The sequence below is a fragment of the Kryptolebias marmoratus genome, linkage group LG1 (genome assembly GCF_001649575.2).
Source record: "Kryptolebias marmoratus isolate JLee-2015 linkage group LG1, ASM164957v2, whole genome shotgun sequence".
NCBI classification, from domain to species: domain Eukaryota; kingdom Metazoa; phylum Chordata; class Actinopteri; order Cyprinodontiformes; family Rivulidae; genus Kryptolebias; species Kryptolebias marmoratus.
In genome coordinates, this window is record NC_051430.1 from 15,422,616 (window position 1) to 15,440,594 (window position 17,979).

General features: G+C 40.5%; 2 protein-coding genes across 6 annotated transcripts in view; one reads left to right on the forward strand and one right to left on the reverse strand.

The window, feature by feature from the left end:
• Positions 1-436: 436 nt before the first annotated feature.
• mctp1a (multiple C2 domains, transmembrane 1a) overlaps positions 437-17,979 on the forward strand; it is a 129,468-nt gene continuing 111,925 nt past the window's right edge. The window contains exon 1 of one of the 4 annotated variants that reach the window (XM_037975243.1): positions 437-1,390. In XM_037975243.1, the coding sequence (XP_037831171.1) occupies positions 866-1,390 (525 nt within the window). In that variant the 5' untranslated portion in view covers positions 437-865. The remainder of the gene's footprint in view (positions 1,391-17,979) is intronic. The other 3 variants (XM_037975244.1, XM_037975249.1, XM_037975255.1) reach the window with 3 other exon arrangements.
• Positions 15,431-17,959, reverse strand: LOC119616965 (histone-lysine N-methyltransferase SETD1B-like). 2 transcript variants are annotated; one of them, XM_037975263.1, is made up of 3 exons: positions 16,960-17,959; positions 16,735-16,804; positions 15,431-16,503 (listed from the first exon to the last, which is right to left on the reverse strand). In XM_037975263.1, the coding sequence occupies exons 2-3, from the start codon at positions 16,779-16,781 to the stop codon at positions 15,636-15,638; spliced, it is 915 nt and encodes a 304-aa protein (XP_037831191.1). In that variant the 5' UTR covers positions 16,782-16,804; positions 16,960-17,959; the 3' UTR covers positions 15,431-15,635. The 2 variants fall into 2 exon arrangements, with proteins under 2 accessions (XP_037831191.1, XP_037831192.1); XM_037975264.1 differs by lacking the exon at positions 16,960-17,959 and having other exon boundaries at positions 16,735-16,923.

The window sequence follows — 17,979 nt, forward strand, 5'->3', positions numbered from 1 at the left end:
GGGGGGGGGTGTAATGAGTTATTATTACACATCAGAGCAGCGCAGCAGCAAGAAAATAAAACCAGAGGAGGCTGCTCACTGCTGCACGTGGGCTGATAGCGTTTTGCCGAGGCCTTGACCTAATTGCTGAGGAGGAACCGTCCTCATATCCAGACATATGGCGTCCGCAGCATCATGACCCCACAAATCTGTTAAGCCTCGGAAGATTTCCCACTTTGGGCCAGATGCACTTTTAGTTAGGATCAGTGCTTTTGGAGGTGAGTTTAAGTTCACAGCAGCAAGCTCAAACTGGGGTCCACGGATGAATCACGCACATCCTCCACGAGGCACCGGGGGGGGCTTGTGTTACGAAATCACCCAGGTCATCCCGTCAAGTTGCGCGCTTCGGCCAGAGGGAGGCGCGGGTGCACCCCTTTCGCCCTTCATTAGGACGTAACAATTAATGTGCAAGTTTGGAGTTAAACAGAGAGCAGGGGAGAGCCAACCGAGCATTTATTTTGTTTTAGGGTTTATAAGATTATTTCACCCGTCCCCCCCTCTACTCCCAGAGGTGACCAGATGCGCTCCAACTTCCCAGCTGAGGTGAGAGCAAACTTTAGACGACCTGAATTGGTTGCACACGGCAGTGCGACGTCGGGGGGCTTTTTCTGCGAGGTGTCTTTTAGGATCAGCAGCCGCTGTTCCCGTCACTGTGCGCGTCTCCTTCATCTTGGCGCTGTAAATTAACCATCAGTGGGAGCGCACGCACGCACACACACACTCTCACACACACGCACACACATATAGTCTGCAGCAGCCCGACTGTCACATCCCTCCACCAACATCACAGAGTGTGCTCAGGCTGGCCGGCTGCTGCACAGGCACCATGGAGCAGAAATCCCCCAAAGCCGAGGGCTCCGCCAAGAGGCACGAGTCTCTGTCCTACCAGCGCAGGATGTGGAAGAATTTCCAGGAGAAGACCAAGCCGTGGCTGAGTCCCAAACTGGGATCGGAGCGCCGCGGCGCCGCCGGGGGCGCGGAGGGCACCAAGAAGGAGTCGGGCTTGTGGATGTTCAAGAGGAAAAAGAAACAGCTGGACCGGGTGTTCTCGTCGTCGCAGCCCAACTTGAGCTTCGAGGGGGACAAGTGCGCCGGAGGAGGCGAGGCGGCCGCCGGAGGGGCGAGCTCCGACGGGCAGCCCCTGCTCTGCGGCGCGTCGGGGGCCACGGGCAGCAAGCCCGAGCTGACGGCCCGCGGGGGCGCCAAGCTCCTGGCGTCCCAGCTGGTGATCCACCAGCAGAAGAGCTCCTCGCTCGGCTCGGCGTGCTTCGAGAGGCTGGTGGTGGATCCCACCGCGGCGGTGACGATGATGGGAGAGGAGGAGCAGCTGCGTAAAAACGCAAGCGATTCTGTGAGTAAAGATAAAAAAAAAAAAAAAAAAATACCCTCTAGGTCGAAAACAATGAGTGTGTGCGTGGATGCAAAAGGTCTGACAGTGAGGGGTGGAACTGATCTGGATAAATGGGACAAGTTTGACAGCGATGGTGCTGCAGCTCCTTCCCTGCTCCTCCTGTCATGTGACGCGCTCATTGATTTTTCACTCCACTCTCCTCTTTACTCTACCCTTGCTGCTAGTAGGACTCTGCCTGTTGGCCTTATGACTACAACCAGTGCTGAGTGTGGTCCCCATCAACAAACCTGATCAGATATCATTTTGCCTTCTCAATCACTCCAATACTCTGAAAGTCTTTGCCTGAGTGAATGCATTCTCCAGAGGGGTCCTTTCCTTTTTTTTCATGAAACCCCACCAGCACTCATGGAGTTAGATATCAGGTATGCCCCCTACATCATTAAACATGCTGAGTCAGGGCATCCCAGAGGCAGAGATTTGCTAAACTAAAAGGCTGTTTGTGTCCTGATGCATGCTTAATAACAACATTAGTTGTCAAGCTTCAGCAGCTGAGCAGGAACATGACTCTTTAAGTCTTTAGAGCAGGGGTGGCCAATCCTGGTCCTCGAGGGCCACTATCCTGCATGTTTTACTTGTTTCTCTGCTCCGACACAGCTGATTTAAATCAATGGGTGATTAACAGGCTTCTGCAGAACAAGAAGAGGTAATTTAACCTCTGAATCAGGTGTGTTGGAGCAGGGAAACAAGGAAAACATGCAGGATAGTGGCCCTCGAGGACCAGGATAAGCCACCCCTGCTTTAGAATCATAACTCGAAACTCTCCTGCCTATAGCCATGCTGACCATCCACAGCTGACCATCTCATTTCACACAGACTGCCCTGATCTAATAATACGGGTGTATTAATACTGGAGATGAAGAATGCACTTGAGTTTTTTTTCCCTTTTAAACGTTCAAGTGGCAACAGTTATTGCGGAGCTTTTTGTCTCTAAGTGCTCCTGACCTGCTTTTGAGCATCATCCAGACTGCCGTCTCAAAGTGATTTAGCACATCTCCTCTCAGAAGTTGGCGAAAGGTCCCTTTAATAAATCTCGAGGGAAAATGCAGCGCGTTCAGTCGAAGAGATATAAGAAGGCACATATTTATTGACTTAGCTGGCATTTGTTTTATTGCCTTAGCACTGTACTGTTACATAACATGCAAAAAATCTGAGTCTGTGAGTTGCTTTCTGAGGGGTTGGGGGTGGGTTGTGCGTGCCTTGAAAGAACAGAGCGGTGGCAAACCAGTTAAACACTTTATTGTTTCATTCAGGTCTTAGGGTAAAGCACAAGGATACGTTTCCATACAGCATACATACATAACGTACAAGGCTGTAGGTAAAAGGTTAAAGGACTAGCAGTTCTGGAAGCATTTAATTCCAGAGTTGTAGACTAAGACCATCTTATGTCAGTCCTTAAAAATAACATGATGCGCAATCTTGTGATATTGTGAGATGTCACACTCAGAGTATGTGTTTGGAATGAGTCTTAGCTACTATCACAACAAGTTTCAGCTCAATATTTGCCAAACTGACTGAGTTATAGCCATTTTTGAGCTGAATAACGTTGATAAGCTCTGGCAGCCATCCTGAATTGGAATAAGTCCAAATGTTAATCAGCTGTAGATACGGACTATGATTCTTCACTCAAGGTCTCACAAAATTCACAAGATATTTTGCTAACAGACAATGTATTAACCTTTATTTAACCAGGCTAATGCCATTGAGATCACGGATCTCTTTTACAAAGTTTAGATGTCAACCCAATGATTTATTTTTTGTACAGTGTAATTAAAATGTATTCAGTGGTTCATGACATATTTTGCTAAAAGGTACAGCCAAACGAACGCACAGACACAGGCGAGAACAACTGGCGATAATAAGAAATGAAAAAGACAACAATAGAACAGGTAATGAGAGGAAATGATGGTGATGAAGATTACCTTTACTGACCTTTAGTGACAACAGGCAGCTAGATGTGGGTGAGATGATCAGACAAGAAACAATGAAGGACAGGATGTTTCATTTCTTTTATTGTTAATTAACATAAGATAAGATGAATATAAAAAAACAAGATGAAGTGTATGAGAGAGGATTAAAATAATAAAGAGTGAGATGTACCACACAACACATAATGTCACTGAACGATCCAGTAAATGTAGATTTTTTTTATATCCACAATTTGTGCTTCTAAAAGGATCATGTCAAAAACATTTGCATTTTTTTTGTACTCCATGCTGATAAAGCACTTGTTTGCTGCCTAAATGCATAAATGCACTCTTTGAATGCAGTACTCCATGATTCTGTATGACTTTTTAATAATAAAGTAATAGTAATAGTATACAAGTATAGACTCCGAGCTCATGAAAAGGAAATGTAAAAATTAACTTTAAAAAGACATTTCAGTGTTCTGATTTTAAAACTGGGTGATGAGAATGATGCCAGCCAAGTTTGGAAGTAATTTAATTATTGACTCCACACTGTAAAATGGAATCACATACTACTTTCGTTTTCGATGCAAAGTAGATTTGACTGTGTTTGCTTTTATGCATGCATCAGTAACGCATTACACGGAATAGCTCCAGACCTCAAAACACCTCAAACATTTTTTTCTTTTTACACATTTGAATGACATGTGCATTAAAAAAAATAAACAAAAACAAAACAATCTCCAGATTATATATGTCCTCCATCTGATTTTACTTTGACATGAGTACTGTAGAAGTCATCATTCAGACTGCACATTTCTGACTTTATTAGGTTTAGAAACCATTATGTTTACATTTGTAGACAACCATGTTGCTCAAAGTGAGCCTAACTAATTCAGGGTCTGTGTAACTTCTTTACCCTCTACTAAACGGGCAAAGTATGAAGAGCTTCCATTGCTTTTACGTTTTTTTGTTCCACTGTACACAGCTTCATCTTGAAGTGTACTCTAAATTAACTCTGGCTCCGGCCATTTTATATCTGCCCCCACAGTAGTTTGCCACATCACACGTTCAATGTTTGTAGTACTTTTTTTAAAATTTATGCTTGATATTTATGATATAGGTCAGGAAGAATCCCAGCCTCTATATTTTATGCTGTGACTCTGAAGCTCACCACTTTGCTTCTCGTTTTGCAGTCGTGTCTTACAGGTTTTCCTCTTATCTTCTTCTGCGCAGCTCAGAGGCTTTTAAAGTATTTATCAGTCCAACCTGAGAAATAGGTTTTTGTGTCAGAGACTACAAGGCTCAGTGCCAAAAGATGCAATGTGTCGTGATGTTTCCATTCATGCAAGCTCTTGGACTTTGCAAATCCTAAGAAGTAAAGGGAATGCTCCGACTTGGAAAGACATCAGCCTAGACAAGCGTGTTGTCTTCAGAACTTTATGTTAGGACGGGCGAATAGTCTGAATTATGAATGGGTTAAAGGTTGACTGCATGTTTTGTGTTATGATCCATTGCATAAAGTGCATGTCAAAAATTTTTTTTTAATAGAAATGTCCAAATCTGATTCCTAGATAAGGTCAAACACCTGAAAAATCTAGCAATAAGCAAACCCTTTTGATTAACTTTGCTTACAACCAAAATAAATGCCTCTGTTTGCCTCCAATTGTTTTGCTTGAGGACCTAACTAGCTTTGGTCAGTAAAGCTTAATGTGCACTGTAATTTTATAAGAAAGTCTAACAAAGTTCGATCAACTTAATTACTTTTCATGCCTCAACGAAAAGAAACGCCTGTGTTTTCGCACAAGAATGAACACGTTCAATAAAGTGAACTTAAAGGCAACAAGGCACTAACATCAAAATGATTGAGGTTACAGATGCTTTGACAGTTAAACTACAAAAACAACCTCGTGTGAAAAATGACACCGTCTGTCTTCAGTGAGCTGCATAAACCTCAGCCCAAAGGACGCAGTTTGAAAGAAAAATGTTCATTTCGTATGAGCTTTTTACCACATTTATTACTGAGAATAGTAATTGTCACTAATAATTTAGTAAAGACGAAATGAATGCATATTTCTCTGTCCCCTCATCTTTAAAAAAAACTTGGTTTCCTAAATCTACCTCTCTTTCCCTTGCACATTTAGAGAACTCCACGGTGACGTGACATCACACCTTTGTCTCTGCTGCCTTTGTTTCTGATAATGACACCAACAGAGGCTGAGGCTGCGACTTGCAGCTAACCCCCTGTTATTTACACAGCAGTGGGAAGACAGACTCAGACAGACGGTGGCTTGAAGAGTTTAGCATTTATTGCTGTTAGTGCCGCCTACACTGTACATTTACTGCGAGAAGTTCAATCTTTTCCTGCCTAATTTCCTCTGTTTCACTCATGTTCTCCAACTACCACACAGACTCTCTCCCTCCCTCCCCCGTCCCGTGCACTCACTCTCTTTCTCTGTGTGCACTCTTAAAGGAGCCTCACCACTCTACACTACCTCAGTAGTAAACACTTCATTTTATTGTATCAGTGCCTTTCAGTGCAATGCAAACTAACACGTGGGCTGACTTATCATTGAGTCTAGGACTTTAAGAATCACTGGTGTATGTTTTAGGTGGTGTATTGATGTAAATCACGTAGCCTATAACTTCTTACAGTTTACCTCCTCTCACTGCCTCGCAGAGGATAATTGCTCACTACATTAAAAACCTTGGACTCGTTCTGTTTGTCCTATATATTGCTACTTCACATTAATTTTATCTGTCCTTGTTTGCTTTTGTGGAGACTAAAACAATATATAACTAGATGCCCTGTAGGGAGAAGTGTGTTAGTAAGTCATGATCATTTTCTGTGTGGTGACAACAGAAACGCATCACTTTAAAAGTGCCTCGACGGCAGAATAAATTAGGATTCATTACAGCCTGGGGGTTCCATCCCTTCAAACACTGACAGGCACATGACTAATATTGACTTTAAGGATGTCTGGACATTGTTAACGAAGAAAATAACACACTCAAGCATAGACAAAAGAATGACTGACATCAGCTGCAGATATTAATGGGGATTAATAACGCCAGTTTGTGATTAAGTGTCTTGCAGTTGCCCGTGTTTAACGGTTTCTCTGCCTTGAAATCTATGAATGATTGAGGATGCAGTGCCATAACTCTGAAAAATAATATCAATATAAGTATTTAAAAACATTTGCTCTTTTTTATTTTACTTACAAGAACTGATCGCTTGTCTAACTTCCTGACTTAACTTAAAAAAAACAACAAAAAAACCCAGAGGGATAGAAACATTTATTTATTTTTTGCAGAGGGAGTAGGAGGTGAGCTGTATGAATATTAATTTCTGAACAGAAATATTTTTCTGGTGCCTGGAGAGTTACCAAAACACACTTCTGTAATTAAATTTACCACTGATCAACTCGTCCATTATGCACAGGGAAACACTGAGAAACAGATAAATTGTGCTTAATATTTATTAAATAACTGAAGCTTTGGGTTTTGTAGAGACGAGCTGAGTTTCACTCTTCGGCTTAGAATCTTTCGTAAGGCACACAAGAATAGAAATAGTTACAGAGATTAAGTAAAATTTTCTAATGAGTGCTCATTTGTCCATTTGTTTTGTTTTTCTGCATTAGATTTTCTGGTATATGAGGTTGCTCCGCTCTGTGTTTTTGAGGTTTCGTTTTTGTTTCGTGGTTTTCTGTTGGTATAGTTTACTCTCATTTCCTGATCATCCAACCATTTCTTCCACTGGCTCTCCATCAGCAAAGCCTCGTCCATTTTTGATTAATCCACATGGGCGCTTTCCTTTTTACGCTTTTGTTCATTGATCATAAACAGTGGGAAAGGCTTTTTTGCACTTTCCTTCTTTGACTTCATCAGCTGGTTGGTGTCAGAAACACTGGGAGCTTCTGATGATAATATCGGGTTTCTTTTTGGCCAACATTCAGTCTGATGGGAGGTACCATGGTCATTAGCAAAGACAGGCCTGATGTCACCATCATAAAAATCCCCATCACTGATGTTGTCATTATCAGAATCATGTCCATCTGACGCCATCCTGGAGCTTTTATCTTCTGACAGTTTCTTTAAGCTGTGGTTAGTGTGGTTCTTTTCAGCAAAGTTGGAGCTCAGCACCATTCGGCCAAGTGATATTTCTTCATCTTTTCCTTCCCTATCATTGCAGTCTTCAACTTCTTTTTTTCACCAGCTGTCTTGTTTGCGCCAGCTGCCACACCAAAATTAAATTATTCAAGACCAAGAATTGCAACTTTTTGGTCTTGTGAGTTGCGATGTTGGGAAGTCTTTCTTGTTTCCTTCCCCTCTGGTTCTCCCAGTTGTTTTCTGAGCTCAGCTTCCATCTGCTCGCTCAGCTCAAGATTCACGTGAAGAAGTTTTGCTCGGAGCTCTGCAATTCACTTCTCCACCCGTTTAATCACTATTCTATTTAATTTATTTATTCACTATTCGATCACCCTCTCCTGTCATTTGCTGCATGCTGCAAATGTATTATATATTAATTATGTAAACTAATCCATTATTGGCTTTCAACTTTCACAGTAAACAGTGACTTTTCTTCACATAACCATTCAATATAAAATACAAGAAAATTATGAAACAGTTTTGATATAGAATGATTGTGGAGAAAAGAGACAAGTGGGTACAGGTGTGTGATTACAAACTTGGGGCAGGTGAAGATGGGCGTGGCAGGCTGACAAGCGATAAGCTGAGGACAAGTGAATGATGACAGGAATACAAGGAGCAGAAACTGAACAAAGACTAAACTAAACATGAAGACAATAAACCCAATACAAAAGAAACTTAAAGACTAACTAAAAAAAAAACCCAAGTCCTGACACTAGCTGAAAAAAAAAGAATATCAGTACCCTATTAAACTCCCTTTTTCACAAGTCTAAATTAGTTGTAAAATTTACAAAACGGACAGCCTTCACATTGTATTTCAATGATTTCTTTTTTGCTTTGAGAAGAGTTTTGTATTATTGAAACAATGCATTTCATATATTATTAGGTTAATCAAATCATCAGCTTTTTTCCATTTCTAGACAACTGTGTTTGCATAATGTGAGTTTCTATCAAGTAATCTAGGTCCCATTAATTCTTTACCTTAAACTAACTTTACAGAGTATTGATAGGTTCCATTGTTTTGTTGCTATTTCTTGATTTCCTCCCCATCTTCCAAGTTCTTTCACTTTAGTGATTCGATCTCTAATGTGACATTGCTGCAGAGTAATTTTCTGTCATTATCCAGTTGACCTGACCTGATATCTAATTCAATACATACTGAGGCAGCTTTCTTTTGGATGCGTACACTGGTCTTCCCCGGCGCTGCAACAAATATTAACTAAAGGTTTGGAGTTCTGCTGTGTCTATGGGATCAGCTATAAAACACAGCAGAGAAATTCTACCCTTGGCTAACACTGGCTGGTCATAACAACAGCTCAGAGACATTATTCATGATAGCACATGAATAGCTCAGCAGTGGAGAAATAGAAACCAGGGTCCACTACATCACACAGGGTCCCAGATGTTCTGCAAAGATGCCCCAGAGACAATTCAGTACATAGGAGTAAGCTGTATGATGCAGACAGGAGCCATTATTATCAAGTGGCTGAATTAATGTGCAGAAACACCTGTGCTGAGTTTTAGTGGGAAGTCCAAAAGTGAAAATTGGAGACACCAAATTAGTGCAATTAGAGCTCTGGTAATTAGAGCTAAGATTCTGCCAGGCCTTCAGATCCAGACTTATAAACTAGTTCCAAGTACAACGAGTGGTATCAGTGTCATCAGAAGCCAAAGGGTCATGCCATTCAAACCGGGAGACTGGCTTCCCAAGCAAATTTCATAAACACCATCAGAGATTTCTGATCAGAAGACCTTTATCCGAACAGCTGACGTAAATCATATAACTCCCAGGCTCCAAGGCCAGACCTCAAGGGAAACCACCCATATGTTATGCCAGCTGTTGTGCAAAAAAGAGGGGGGAAAAAAAGAAACTAAAATCTTTTCCTACTATGAGTGGAGAGCCCAGCCAGAACCGATACATTTAAATAAACCAAACAACATCAAGTACATTTAAAACCCATACTGAAAAACTGGGAAATAATAATAATAATAAGGTGTTGGAGAGTATAACATTATCTGCAGTTCGTTTTAACTCAAGTGACTAATACTGACAAATTGGCCAGCTAACTTATGGCAGCCAGCCACTTACTTAAACAGGCATTTGGGAAATATTGTTCATGGTTTATAGTCTACAGCTTTCACAGGAAAAGATGCTACAGGAACTGTTAACCTGAGCAACTTTCTAAGACAAAAAGAAGAGTAGAATTAAATTCACGTTAAGGCCATGTTTGCTTTGACATACTGAGAAACTGCTGGTAAAAACATATTCAAAGAAGCTACTAAACACAGCAAAATTAGCCAGCATGGTTATCTTGTTTGTTTGATACAGCTGTGGGAATTATTATGAGTGTATTTTAGACAAGACATCATATAGGTAGTTAATTGCTCATCATTAGCTTCTGCCTCTGCCTGTTTTTTAAGATATGTGGGAAAGCCATTTTTCATAAAGTCCAGCTTATCTCTTTCATGATAAGCTGGAATAATTAGCTTAGAATGGGCTTACATCAAAGAGTCATGCTTGAACAAAACTGACAAGAACTAGTATGTTTTTCTTTTGCTTTACCGTTGTTTTTTATGGTTGTACACAGCTCCAACTCGAAGCGTCCTTGTCTGTGATAATATGTTATCGAATTAGCCGTACACATTTTGTTGCTTGCATTAGCTAACAAAATGTGTGATAAATTAACCCTGTGCTTTTGCCTCCACATGTAACCACAGTAGTGTTCTACCTCATATGTTTTAGTATGCTTTTCTAACATGAATTTAAGATGCTTAATGTAGATCAGGAAGATCACGATCTATATTTTATGCTGTAACTTTCAAATTCAGTACTCTGCTTCTGGTTTGCAGTCATGTAGCGCTTTCCTCTTCTGAACAGCTCAAATCTTCTAAAATATTTATGAGCTAAACCTGAGAAGTAGGTTTCTGTGTCAGAGAGGCTACAAGGCTAAATGCCAAATATATCCACTGTTAAACATATGTTGTGGGCCTTTATCATCCATGCAGTCTCATAGATTTTGTTAATGCTGGTGTTTGGTAAAGCATCAACTTTGACTTTCTTATTTTAACCTTCTTAATTATTATGGTTGTACTGCATTGTCTGAATTAGTATTGGGTGAGGTTTGGTCATATATGTAGTTACAGTTGAATAATCCTTTATCTATTTTCAACACATAAAAATGTAGGCAAAGTTGTACGAGAAAGTGAGTCACCGAGTCGTATACTTTCAAGTTTGGTTCAGTTTACCAAGTTGCAGCGAATTACTACCAGCGCTGCACAAGATATCAAAACGTTATCGCTATTGCAATTCCAATGTGCGAAATATCACAAAGGACTGCTTGGACAGCAATAAATCATAAGCTTTTATATTACAAGTGCCAGGCATTCATGCTCTGCATACCAATAATATATTTGGCCAATCCAAGGGACTTCCACTGACCTTGATACCCACAGCCTGTTCAGCTAGTAGTGTCTGAGATGCTAAAGCACACAGAGAGGGTTCTGAACGCTGTGACAGAGCAGACAATAAGAGGAGTGAGGTAAAATTGGGTTTATTGCAACTGATGTCATCATTGCAGTATTCAGCAATACAGCAGTTCCCTGCGTTTCTAATATTGTGCAGCTTTAATTACTCCAAAAATCTTGAAATCTTGCTGTTTGTCGGATATTACAGCTTTGAGTTGACTCTAGGGATTGACCTCATTTGCTTTTATCAGCTGTAACTAGATGTCCTGGAGTGTCTTTAAGGGGCACGGTCATTTTCTGTGTGGTGGCAGCAGAAGCACATATTTGGAAACAACTTATGGCCTCACTTCCTGAGTGCCTGGATGGCAACATAAACTAGGATTCATCATAGCCTTGGGGGCCATCACTTCGAACACTGAAAGGCCCACAGTTAAGTTTGACTTAAAGGCTTTCTGCACATCGTTAACTAAGAAAACTGTTGCTGGAGTGACAGCATTCTTTTGAAAAATAGTGAATGACCTGCACTGGAGTATCTGAATGTTTTCATGCAAAGGTGAACAACTCTATGCAGCAAATTAACAAAAAATGGTGAGTGTTGCTGCTGATTTTTTAACAGCCTTTATCTTTAGTTTTGAGTCGTGATTTTTTCTTTTTTTTGCACTTTTCAACAATTTTAATCTTATCTATTAGCTGAAACAACTAGAAGAATAATCAAGAATACAGATTTTAAGAGCTGAAAGCAGAAGTGATACCAAGATGAAGTAATCTGAAGACAAGTGATCAAAACCAAGGAAACAATTAAGGCAAAATGGTGTTAAAAGATTGTTTTATTTCAAACAGATTGTTCAGTTTGCTCAGTCCAAAGTGTTCTTGCAGCAAGATGTCAAGGTGTTTTGTCAATTCTTGTCCTTGGGGATAGAAAATAGGCTCTTTTTTCTTTCTATCCATCACTCCTCACTGTCCTTGATGGATAATTTTACCTGCATCGTCTCCTTGATCAGTTTCACTTCTCCTCCTCCGATAACGACACTTATTCCTTATAAGAACGGCTGAAGGACAAATTCAAACGAGGTGTCAGAAGAACAATAAGTGTCCTGCAAAATGTAAACTGCTCTGTGCCGAAATGCTGCCCTTCAGCATTGTTCTCAGTCGATTCAACCAGTTCCATCACGTCACCTCTGACACACACTCAAGCACAAACAAGGTGTACAGAGTCGTTCACAACAGTTCCCTCATTGGTCTAAACCTAGAATATGCATGCGAGAAAAACGTAGCTTCTTCCTATAGACAGCTAAATTAATAATGAGAGCTGTTAAGCAAAAATGATTAATGTTGACTTGGTGTTACTCTCAAAAATTCCCTCAAAGCCTTGTCTCAACACAGTGACCTGCAGTGATTGGTGTGCACACTGTGCATTAACAGGGTCAAAACCAGGAGTGATTGGAAGTCAGAGTAATGACAGAACAGATGGAGATGGGTCACTCTCTCAGTGGACAGGTGAAGCTGGGGAATTGGGTTTTATTTTAGCTCCTATTGCTACCCTCCCACCAAGATTAGTCATCAGCAAGGTAAGTGTGAACGTCCTGTATATTGGCTCAACATTGTACAATAGTGATATGTGTATAAGGAGGTTTGTCAAATTACAGAAGGAATTAGATATTTGATATTTGTGGAACACCAGAAACGTTTTACTGCCATTTCAGCTAAAAGGCATAGGTTGCGATTCTTTCTCTATAGTCCTATGAGTAAAAAAGCTCAGGTAACCTGATAGTTAGGGGTAATAATTGTCCTTAATAATTGATTAATGAGACATCATTGCCATTTTTCTTAGGCATATGTATTAGTCAAGCCCGAACACCCAAAGCTGATTAACAGACTTCCTGAAACTTGTGTGCCGCAACACCAGAGGCCTCAAAGGAAGCTGACTAGAAGATTTTGATAGCTTTTTGAAAGAACCTGCCAAGAACAATATTAAAATGAAAAAATGAGCTGGGGCTGAATTGGTTTTACCCCTATAGTTCTCCACGATTAACTATCACACCTCCTACTGTAAGCATTTGCACAGACTTCTTCAGTTACCATAACTTTTTTATTTTGAAAAATAAGATAATTTTAAAACAATGAACTGTACAGCTGTATTCCAAAAATAAAGAAACAAATCAGGCTTATATAATGACTGTTTTGATTTCTAAAGAGCGGCACCTCTCATCATAAAACCCCAAATGAACCCTTAGCCTCAACAAAAGCGACGATTGTTGTGTTTCCCTCTGTCCTCCAGTCTTGACTGTCATAAAATTTAACAACGGCAGCTGGCAGCGACTGGCTTTTCTAAGTCGGCTGGATGAAGCAGGTGAGAGAAAGGATTTAGACTGCCAGAGAGAGAAACAATAACAATGTGGCACAGGTGGGCTGTGGTCAGTCGTCAACCAAAGGCTGTGGGATGGTTTCCCTGCTTCTCATGCTAATCAAACATAGATCATTTGCAACTCAATATAGGCCTCGCTTCCTCGGTGGTGAGCGGATACTAAATATTTGCAAATGAGCTTCCCTGTAGCTTACAGTAGGCGAAGCTTTCCCAATAGCCATTGCATCACAAGTGTTTCTGTTGCACAGAAAAATCAATCCTGGCTGGGAACTGGTAGGATTGCATATTATGACTCTCTGATAATGTTCCTAATGCATGATTTGTCCCTCGACCTTATTGTAAGTGATCATGTTGTTCAATATGAATGTGACCCTGCATTTTAAATGAGCTCATTTACTTTGAATGATAAGTCATAAATGGCATCAGGTGGAAAGTAACTATTTGTACGATTTGTCACTGATTAACATCTGAAATTCATTTGGAATAAAATGACACCATTAATATTAAAGCCACTCTAAATATGCACTATCTGTAGCTTTTAACCTCAGAAGAACATCTTTTTGTTTTCATTGGGTTTCCTTGGAAATCATCATGATCTGGAAAGCCAGTTTTATTGATTCAGGAAGAGAAAGAGACACATAAAAAAAAATCTGTGAAGACTTGTTTATTTTTAAAATATACCTGCCTTTTTTATTATTTTCTATTGATTTTGTCCCAATATTTATAGCCTGTAGTCACCGAAGAGAGACAGAGCTGCTGTAATCGTTACTGTAAGAGTTACTGTAACTTATTGGTTTCAACACCTTGGTTGTTAGAGGAGCACCTGGACAAGTTCAAGCATTTTACTGCCATTTTAACTGTATAAAAACAGAATACAAATGGGTACTTTAAGATTTGTCACATTTTAGGTCTTTGTTGTAACATCGTAAGTAATGCAATGTCTCTGCACTTTTTTCTCTTTTCATCATTTTCAACCAGATCTTTGGGAAAATGTAATTATAAAGTAAACTGAATAAACTGCAGCCTACATCTCAAGCATTACTCCGCTCCTAAAAGCTCAGGGTGATCAGTACATATGCTGCTTTGGTGGGTGTCTGTCTGAAGCTGGCGTTGTTCCAGGGTTAAGATTTTACTCAAAGCTCTCACTGCTCACTTCAGCAAAGCATCAGGAACAGAAGAAGATATAAATAGACCAGAAGTATTTCTGTTCTTTCACTGCAGGATACATTTTCTGACTTGGTAACACCTGTTTTTTAGCCCTTTTTAAAATAAAAGTGCAGCCTGTGATTAGTGCGTATTAGACAAACACACAAGGATTTTTGGAATTACATCAATGCACTGGCACTGCTGAGCTCGGTTCTAAATTTGGATGCGTCTTGGAAGAGATGTAGTGCCACCTGCTGGTACAAAGCTGATGTAGCTCCCTGGAGAGAGAATTAGACCAATGACAATATTCTCTATCTTTAGAATATTCTCATTTGGAATTTCCCGTTATGATTCAAAAATATATTTGCAGCAAACCAACTTCTTTTTTGGTTTGGTTTTTGCATTCTCAGAGTTCCCCCCTCCCCTTTTTTTTAAATAACAAAGACTATAATAACATTTAAAGTAAAGGAGGTCTTGGTTCACCTGGGTCTTTGCATGTTTGCATGTTCTCACTGTGTGAATGTAGCATCCACACACAGGCCAGAACCGTGCAGAATAGGTCAGTTAAAGAGTCTAAGTTGAACTTGTGTGTGAGCGTGTTGTTATGGTTGTCTGTATGCCTCTGTGTCGGTCCTGTGATAGGAGTAGAATTGCAGTTCTCATTAGAAAACTCACTGACTGACATCCTTTGAAATTCCAGAGAAACTGGGATGTCTTCACATGGATATGTGCTAAGCTATGCCTCCCCTAATAAATTATTATTCATATAAGCTTCAGGAAAGCATTTGATCCGTATCTTTCCTTTACGTGCTAGGCAAGAGAACTGATCTCCGGTGTACTTCACTGAGTTAATTTGAAAAAAAAAAACACAAGTAGAGAAACAACTGTTTTGTTGCAGAAGAAGTGGGAGGTGAGTTGTGTGAATATTAATTCAGAAAAAAGACATTTTTATAGAGCCTGGAGAGTTACCAAAACACACTTCTGTAATTAAATTGACCACTGACCAACTCATACAGTAATTTACTTTAATGCACAGTGAAGCACTGACAAATAGGTATGCTAAAATCAGGCTCATTATTTATTAAGTAACTAAAGCTGTGGCTTTAATATGAAGCATGGCCTTAAGAGGGCAGCACCTTTTCTGCAGCCACAAGTCTCAGCCCACGTTGTCAAATTTCTCCCACTTGTAAGCTGAACAGGGATAGAAAAAATGACCGACACTTGTCCTGAATTTCTTCATAGTGTCTGTGTTCCCCGTTTTCGCTGCCCCTGCGTATTTTTCACTGTTCTCCTGTTTTTCCGTTTTCTTTTTGCCTCGTGGTTTTCCCTTGTTATAGTTCACCCTCCCTTCCTGCTCGTCCAGCCATTTCTTCCACTCGTTCTCCATCAGCAAAGCCTCGGTTATTTTCATTTCATCCACACCGACACGTTCCTCCTTGCATTTTTGTTCGCCGGCCACGAACATGTGTAGAGGATTCTTTGTGCCTTTCTTCTCCTCTGACTGCTTCATCAGCTGGTTGGTGTCAGAAACACTGGGAGCTTGTGATGGGAAAGTCTGCTTGTTGATTGGCCAGCGTTCAGTCTGATGTGAGGTGCTGTGAACATCAGCAGGGAGAGGCCTGATTTCATCATCACATACCTCCTCCTCATCATCATCATCATCATCAAAACCATTATCATCTCTGTCAGACGTTTCAGGAGAGTCGGATCTCGATATCTGGTCAACTAATTCTTCCTCATCTTCCTCTCTGTCACTATTGTCATCCTCCACTTTCATCAGCTGCCTCGTTGCCGTGTATTCTAGGTCGTGTGAGGTGAAATGTTGGCGAGGCGCTCTTGCTTCCTTCCCCTCTGGTTCTCCCAGATGTTTCCTGAGCTCAGCTTCCATCTGCTGTCTCAGCTCAAGATTCATGAGATGAAACTCTGCACGGAGCGCTGCGATTTGCTTCTGCACCTCTTTGGTCACCATTTTGTTGATCCACTTGATGCAGACTCTGCTGTCGCTGGTCGCCTGCTGTCTCTGTCTACAGAGTGATAAAAAGATCGATCAATGAATAAAGACACCAAACTGATCAGCTTTACACACATGAGTTTTGCATTGTTTGCAGACGTTAAAAGACATAAACTCCAGTAGGATTCATATCCACATGTAGTGAGGTAAAGCGCTGACAGAAAACTGAACAGCACAAAAACATGCTGTTTTTCTTACACAAAGACAACAACAACAAAATAATAATTGTGAGAAATAAGTGTACCTGTAATCAGAGAAGTGACAGTTTGCCTGTTTTCCAGATTCTGCCATCAACGTAGTTTTTGTCCCTTATTCTGTGTGAGGAAAAGTCAACTTTCTTTAAGACAGCCAGAAACTATAACAGCTTACCGGCTTTATGGAATTTCACCGACAGAATTAACTTTTACTCACTGTTAAATAATAATATAATAGGAATTATGTTGTTTTGCAGAAGAAGAAAAAAACTTACCAGAGTTGGCAAGAAATTAAAATTTCTGGTCTTTTCTTTTTGTTGTTGTGCACTTTAGATGTGGAAATTTTTGTTTGTTTAGATTTGAAATTCACTCAGCTTTGCAGCATCTTCTTCAGAACTCTGTTGCCGTGAAACGTTTCAGTGCATCGCAGTTAGGAACACAGGAGAAGGTAAACAGAATGTTTGTTCCCCAGGCAGGCAAACATGTAATTGTCTGTGTGTGTGTGCATGTGTGTTCACTTGTCCTAATGATAATGAAGCACTGAGCAGATTTTTAATGAAAAACTAATCATTGGCTGTACATCTACAACTGACTAACTTTGGAGTCAGTCCAATTCAAGATGGCTGCCACAGCTAATTACCCTAAATCAACACAAAAATGGTTGTAACTCATTCAACTGAGCTATAATTTAGTGTGGTACTTGCTGAAAGCCATCCTCAACACACACTACTTTAAGCTCGAACAGATTGTGTAACATCTTTGTTTAAAGTTTTGGCATACATGATGGAAGGCAACACTGTGTATTTTTTCAAAGACTGTTACTTTATTCTTTTTCTGTTTTTGTTTGTTTTCAGAATTTTGTAGTTGTTTGGTTTAGTGTGTATTCCCATTATACTTCCCGTTATACTAACTGAAGTTTTGTGTCAGTAGTGCTTTTTCAGGTTGTTACTGGTTTAAGATATTTTTTTTCTGACTTCCAGTCTGAGTAATGGCGGAGTAGGCAGCAAACCGGGAGAGCTCTGCTCAAATCCTTCAGAAATAGCCTTTACATACTTCGCAAGCACAGCGTCGCCTTGTCCAAAATATTTGCAAAGATGGGTAAGCCCACAAAGAAACTGCCTCAGCCCCCAGAAGAACTGGGGGAGGAAGAAAATCCCTCTACTAGCCTAAAGACAACATGTGCTACTAGCCACGAAGAGCCGCCATTAACCCGAGCCGACATGGAGGCGATGCTTCTCAAATCCGAAGAACGGATAATCTCAACTTTAGCGGCACAGTTCTCTGCAGATCGAGCA